At 39.5% G+C, this 7,189-nt stretch overlaps 1 protein-coding gene and 1 long non-coding RNA gene across 2 annotated transcripts in view; one reads left to right on the forward strand and one right to left on the reverse strand.

The window, feature by feature from the left end:
* Positions 1–3,199, forward strand: part of LOC131535976 (uncharacterized) — a 16,100-nt gene extending 12,901 nt beyond the window's left edge. Inside the window, exons 2-4 of the long non-coding RNA XR_009269798.1 lie at positions 431–592; positions 1,224–1,424; positions 3,071–3,199. This is a non-coding gene — a long non-coding RNA (uncharacterized LOC131535976). The remainder of the gene's footprint in view (positions 1–430; positions 593–1,223; positions 1,425–3,070) is intronic.
* Positions 408–6,657, reverse strand: LOC131535972 (lens fiber major intrinsic protein). Its single transcript, XM_058768538.1, is given in 12 exon segments — positions 408–578; positions 813–893; positions 1,253–1,414; positions 1,510–1,599; positions 2,715–2,772; positions 2,868–2,890; positions 3,056–3,360; positions 3,464–3,524; positions 3,526–3,592; positions 3,713–3,752; positions 3,907–3,993; positions 6,609–6,657. Coding segments are annotated over 12 exon segments (1,194 nt in total).
* Between the last annotated feature and the right edge of the window lie 532 nt (positions 6,658–7,189).

A 7,189-nucleotide genomic window follows, 5' to 3' on the forward strand; every position in this document is an offset into this window, starting at 1 on the left:
TCAGCTCATTTTCTGACATTGGCAACATTCTATGCTGCACTGAATTTATTTGACAAAACTACACAAAGATAATAAAGATAAGAAAACAAAAACAGCAGCACACAGTAGCAGCTAAACTAATAAAAAAGGAAGCTTATTTTAGCTGAACACACTGATGCAAAAAAAACACACACAGACTGCTTGGCTATAGGTCCATGTGTTGCACCAGTGGAGCGAGAGATTAGATGCTGTTTGGACCGGTCCTGAGTACATGGATTCATAAGCATCTGAGCTCAGAATTACATATCTGCAATCCACCAAACTCTGCCAGTAATAGATGGTCTTCTAAACAAACTTCTAAAGAAATTGGACAATCAATCAGTGACGCTCTAAAATATTGCACGGAGATACAAGGTTTATTTGAATGGCTACGCTTCCATATGGTTTTCAGGACCTCTGGACTGCTTGGAAAGATCTTTCAGGAGTGTCTCTTTACATTCTGTCACCCAGTCACCAAGGCAGCTCCAACGAGGATGGAGAACCAGGTCATGCAGTAGCCAGGCAAGGAGAGAGCCAGCACAAGGCCCCACCCAATACACCTGCACGAGGCCAGGTGAAACATCAGCATAAACCTTCATATTCATAAAATTGTTACATAAAGTTGCGCACTAAGTACAAGTCATTTTGCGAGTAAGTTTGTTCATACAAAATGAATACATTCGAATAACTTATCAAATAATAATTTAGTATTAATATATAATAGTATACAGTATATATATATACATACATTTTTGATTATTTTGTTTTCTACCACATGAGGTTTGTTTACTCACCCAGTGATTGTGGAAGTTCATAGTTAACACAGCTGGACCAAATGACCTGGCAGGATTCATTCCACAGCCTGTGAAGCCAATCTGCAGACCAAACACCACAGGGCAACTATGGGTCTCCTGCCAAATTCAAACTTCTTGCTAAATCTCTCCCTATTTATTTGTGGCAAACAAGCAGTCAATTTATGTTTAATAAAAAAATGCAGCAAATGTCGAAAGGTTTTTAGCTGTTAATGAACTTGAATTACATTTCAGACAGAGAAAATATACTTTAATGAATTAATATGAACTAAATATTATATAACTAAATATTATATACCACCACTTAACACTACAAAATCCATGAACCAGTGAGCATTCAGTTCACTTCAGTGTTTGTATAATGAACAGTTTTATTCATATCTTTAAATAAAGTCCAAAGAAATCTCATCAGCCATCCTTACCGCCACAAGATGACCAAGGGTGACAGACAGGCCGATGATGGCAGGGGCCACAGAGGAAAACGCTGATTTGGGATGAGCGGCAGCCTGGACACACAGCACTAGCTGGAATGTAACAGCCATCTCCACTAACAGAGCCTGATACAGATATACCCCCGGGGCCACCTGAAGGAGGGTAAGTGGAGTTTTATCTGTTATTGTTGGACACTACCTGTTTTTTCTGACTGCCTCTATCTCCTTTCCTCATTCACTCCAATTACCTGGCAAACTATTTTCTCTTCCCTTCTCTCTCTCTCACTTTCTATCTCCCTCCATCCATCCATGCCCATCTTGCTGTTTCCTCACTTTCTCTGACACACGCAGAGCACATTTGCCATCAAATTTATATTTTTCTTGCACATTCTTATTTTGACACTCTCCTACCATTTCTTTCTTCTGAGTGATTTACCGACCTGCTCCTTCCCTAGACTCCTTTCTTGTTTCTGATTTGTCAAAGATTAGCTGTTTCTTTCTAACGTTTTTGAATGTTCAATCTTTCTACCACAATGCCTCTGTATTTCTGTTTACTATTACAAACTTTTTGACAGATCTGTATTGTACTAAAAAGAACATAAAAATGAGAAAACAGAATAAAATGCAGTATTCCACTTTGACAGGTGCACTAGGATGTCATGTCATGCTGAGCAAGAATAATACAGAATATAATATGGTTTCTTACATTTCTACCCTTTCAATCCAATTTCTACATTATGCATTTTGTTTAACTAACAACCATCAATGGTTAATCAAAATTACAAGGAGAACTGGCTAATTGGAGAATGAAAAGTATAACACTCTGCATGTCACAATGAAATTAAGAATAATTTGCAAGAAATCATTAAATTACATTGTGGAATTAATGAGAATGGCTTAATCGCTTGGTAATTACCTAGCGTTAACGTAATAATGGTGCATAAAAGCCTTGATTTTATTGAGCAAGCACATTAACTATAGACACAGAAATGTTTTAGATAAATTTAAATGGTCTCTTTTAAATAAGATTTTCACAGATCTCGAGGGAAATGAAATGCTCATTAAACTACATTCAAATCATTAAACTACATTTAATTTTGATCCTGACAAATTTGCCCACTCTGATCACAGATAACAAAACACCAGTATAAGAGGATCCAGACCACAGAGGATACAAAACACAGAGATCAAAAGATCTATAGAACAGATCAGAAAATCCAGAGCACAGAAATCAGAAGTGAAGAGCTCAGGCATATGATACAGAAATCTGCCAATCCAGAACAAAGTCATCAGAAGATACAGTAATCAGATGATCCAGAACACAGATATTCCTGGAGGTACCCCAACACTTCACATGTCTCCCTAATCTGACCCATCCATTTCAAATCTTGGAATCTATATTAATGAACCTATGAGTTGATAAGGTTTGATTAGGAAGAGTTTGATTGGGTGCCTCCAAGAACAGGGTGTGGGAACACTGATGTAGAGAACAGATCAGAAGATCCAGAACACAGATATCAGAATACACAGAGCATAGATATCAGAGTAATATTAGGGAACCTTATAGACCAGGGGTTCTCAGCTCTGGCCCTCAAGGTCCAGTTTAGCTTCAACCATCATCAATCACACCTGAACAAGCTAAACAACATCTTCAGGATTACTAGAAAGTTACAGTCAGGTAGGTTTGATCAAGGTTGCCGCTAAACTCTGTGGGAACGTGGACCTTGAGGGGAAAGGGAAGAACCACTGTTATAGACAGACTAAGAGAAACCTGTAGAATCCAACACATCTCACCTCATTAACCCCCAGGTTGCTCTTTAGGGAAGTCGGCGTGATGCCTAACAGGAGAGAACATGCACTGAGGGCACCAAGCAGCTGGGCTCCCACCAAGAGGACAGCCCGCCAGGGGCTTACCCTCAAGCCTGCAACCAAAGCCAGGGTAACCACCGGGTTGAGGTGCACCTCACCCAGGCAGACACAGGCCAGGGCTAGTGATACTCCGAAAGCCATAGAAACATGTAGTGGATCGGGCGAGCATGCCAAAGAAGAGTCCAGCGTCGGGAGGGGTTCATCTGTGATGGAGTCCCATGACAGAGGCCCTGCATGTGGCCACAGCAGAACAGAAGAGAGGCTGATGAAGAGGAAAAGAACAGTTCCCAAAAACTCACAGAACATGTCACGTAAAAACAAGCCAGACCATACGTCCCTCAGGATCAAGCTGAATGTGGACAAGGGTTTCATGGTGCTTCTTCAGCTCGTCTTCTCTGTTCGTACTGCACCTTGTAATATAGATCTCCTGAAGCAATTAATTTTGAATTAGCAGTCCTGGTTCTAATTTAGATCTAGAAGAGACATCAACATCATGTGCTCCAAATCCAGCCACACCATTCTTATACTTGGCCATCAGCATAGGACCCTGTGACGTCTTCAAATAGATCCCTCAGCTTTCACCCTGCCTTCTTTTGTCCGCTGGCCTGATCTTTCCTGAACAGTGTCACAGAAAAGCTTGCAATTTCATCAGGTGTTAAGTGAAGAACCAAAAAGAACCAGGCATTGCTTTCAGACTCTGTATGCTAAATGTCTCCTTTCCAGCACCGATTGGATTTCCTTATCAAAAACCAGCAGTCCTCCCTCTGGGGTTTCACCTGCCAGAGGGGCTAAACTTGAGGGTCGGACTTGATTCAGTCACTTTACCGAAAAGGCTCTCATGTATTCCTCTGAGGTTGTCACGACTGAAAGGGATTAAGACGTGTCAAATATCCAACGTTTCACTAAGTACCCAGCAAGTGTTAAGACGAAGAAAGATTAGATCTTAGTAGGCGATAAAAATCAGAGAGAAGCCAAGGCATAATGTGAAGATAGTAAAGAATACAAGCAGACTTTTGTGCTTTCATTCTGGGCTGACCAAACCCAAATAAACACAAAACTCAATTTCAACCCTCAAATTTAAGTAAATATGAGTGTTCTTCTAAAACATGGCCCATGTCTATATCTGCTTACGCCTTTCAGCGGCAAGCTCTCTCAAAGTGACTGAGAAAAAAGAGTGGAAAAGAAAACTCTTGTGATAACATGGCTGACCCCAACAATGGCAGCACAGTTTGAGACTGAGCTTCTGTGACATTCTATAGAGGTCATAGTATGAATGTAGGTCTAATCAGGATAAGGTTGACATGAGTGAAACATGACTAGGAACTATAAGGTTACCTTTTTGGGGGAGACGATAAGTCTTCTGTATTCGACAAGGCTTTTGATGAAAGGACACTTGGAGGACTCAATGTATGGAAAGAGGGAGCATTTCATAAAACCTTCCTGAGTGAAAAAAGATGAAAGACATAAAAATGGTTAGTTTGTATAGTGCATGTGTTTGACAGATGAACTATTTCACTTATTATCAATTGTTAATACAGACACTACAAAATTACATTGTTTATATTTATATAGACGTTATCTGAGATTCTGTGGGAATGAGATAAAAGCATACCAAAAAACTTCTGGAGCAGGGAGGATGCCCTTTGATTTGTGCTTTACAAGTAGGTTAGAATGGTTGACACACTTCTGTGAAGGGTCCAGAAACGTGAAAAGAAGTAAGATAAAATCCATTAGTGTAGACTTTGATCAGGGGTGACTGCGTATGACCTAAACCAGGGGATTTCACACAGTTTGGTGCCCAGGACTCAAATATCTTTGTGTGACATATCCGTATTAAAATGTAAAGCCAGCTATGCAGTTTCAAGTCCTTTATGCCATTATTGTGAATAAAACTTTCATAGGTCAAAACATTAAAAGCCCATTTTTATAGTTATTTTTCGATGTCAACTTTACAAGTTCTGAACGTGACCCATCTCTCAAATGATCTGTGAACATTCTTAAACCTTTGACTTATACAGTGTGTTACAAGATATATAAAATCAGAAGTTACCAAAAACCTCCCTTTCTGTGAAATTCTAGCGAATATCTGACTTTGGAAAGAGAAATAAGGTACACAAATGAGACCAATGACTCAAAATATTTTAGCTGATGTCTAAGAAAAAGAGGCTGTCTAGGTCTTGCTAAGGTCAAAGCGGTATTAAGATTACAGTTCAATATTCTTGTCTCAGTAGGTCTTATCTTACAACCTCAGTCTGCGGTTTTAGCCAGCTCCCAGATTTATGTTCATTTTGTTCAGTCTCTCCCCTGGACAGGGATGGGTTTATATTCATTGTCCATCCTCAACCTGTGGCCATCTGTAAATCGTTTTCTGAGCTTCTGCAGAGCCTCAAAACCAGGTACTAAATCTAATCAAGCCACCCCTCCTGCATTTGAAGATTACATTTGGTCACCCCACCAGCACAAGGGCTTTGTCATGTAAGAAGTGCAGAAGGGTATCATTTCGGATTGGATTCCACTGGAGGATTTCTGAAATTTACTCAGGCCTCAGGGGTTTCACATCAGTGCCCGTTCTTTTAGTGAAATTTCTCTGGCAGCAGAAGTCAAAATCCTCTGCACTTTTCAGCTGACTTGCATACCATGTCAGGAACTGCGGTGCAATTCATACCAAAAAGCAAATCAAAAAAACTCACATTGCTAAAGGCCCATAACTTTTGTTAATATATCAGAAGAATTTAATGAATGAATAAAATAGTTTCTAGGCAATTTTGTCCACTGGAAGATAAATACAGTACCTCCAGCCAGGTCTGTCTTCAAATGAAATCCGCTATAATTGCCTGCTACTTCAGCCGTCTGTATGTATTATTAATGACAAATCTAATAAGACTAAAACTGTCAGATTTTTGATAAGGTGAAAACGTAGGTGATTTCAGCCTTAAAGGAGGAATACATTTCAGGTAGTCATTTAGCAAGAGTTTTCTGACTCATTATTCATTTTTAGTGAATGAAGTTGGAGCAGTCATTGGATAATCAGTTCTTATTTCATTTTAGACACTTTTATTCAAAGGACCAAGAAAATGTTACTCGATGTTAGTGGGAAACCTGTTCAAAAACAGTCATTGTTGTTTGGATATATTTGTGGCAAAAAATTACATATTTTGCCTTTAAAAAACAAACATTATTAAGCATTATTTAAGCCAATCATATTTGATTATTAAACCAAATTTCTTAAATCATCTAACTCAAATTCACAAAAAAGCTCAAGCTGGACCACCTGGACCACATAAACACACAAACATGCACATGCACATGCGCAAGCACACACACACTCAGCCTATAGACCTGTCCTTCACTCAAGAGTTTCATTCATCATCTGTACATTGAAGACCCCACAGAGGTCGGGTTACACCGGGCAAAGCGTCTCCCTGCACACACCTCTAACTCCCTATAATCGAAGGTGATGACACATCCATTTTCACGCCCTGTCTTCCAGCCTGCTTCTCACCAGTGAGGGTGAAGCTGTGTGTCATGATCATCCAGCTGATAGCTGTGGTCTGCTGATTGCTAGCTGACCTTGAGTCATTGTAACACTCAGTGGTAACCAAACTTCAAATTAGGGCTGGGTGATGTATATGTAACAGGACCGGTCATTACGTTTCCTTAAGATTGTCAAATATTGTGTGCTACAGTTTTTTTCAACAGTTTGCACATAAAATCTTGTGTCATGTTTTTCTACAACTTAACCAATCAGAATCTTTTTTACCAAAGTAATGACGCAGTTAGTGACCTCTGCTAGAGTGTAATTACTGTTGTATTGAGATTGTATGCAGAGTGGCCTACAGACTCCTCGCGAGTATTGAAGCTGACTTCTGCTGATGAAACTGCAAACTATTTTCTTCAGTAAATGTTCAATCTTTAGTTGATTGCATCTCTGACTCCTGGTGTTTGTTCATCATATCTGGTCCTTGTGTAAATTCCCCCTGCACAGTGTATTTTACTTTTTACATGTAAAAAGCTTTTTAAGCCATTTCAGAGCAAATACCACCTGAGATATATTGAGAT

Source organism: Onychostoma macrolepis, chromosome 03 (assembly GCF_012432095.1).
Source record: "Onychostoma macrolepis isolate SWU-2019 chromosome 03, ASM1243209v1, whole genome shotgun sequence".
NCBI lineage: Eukaryota > Metazoa > Chordata > Actinopteri > Cypriniformes > Cyprinidae > Onychostoma > Onychostoma macrolepis.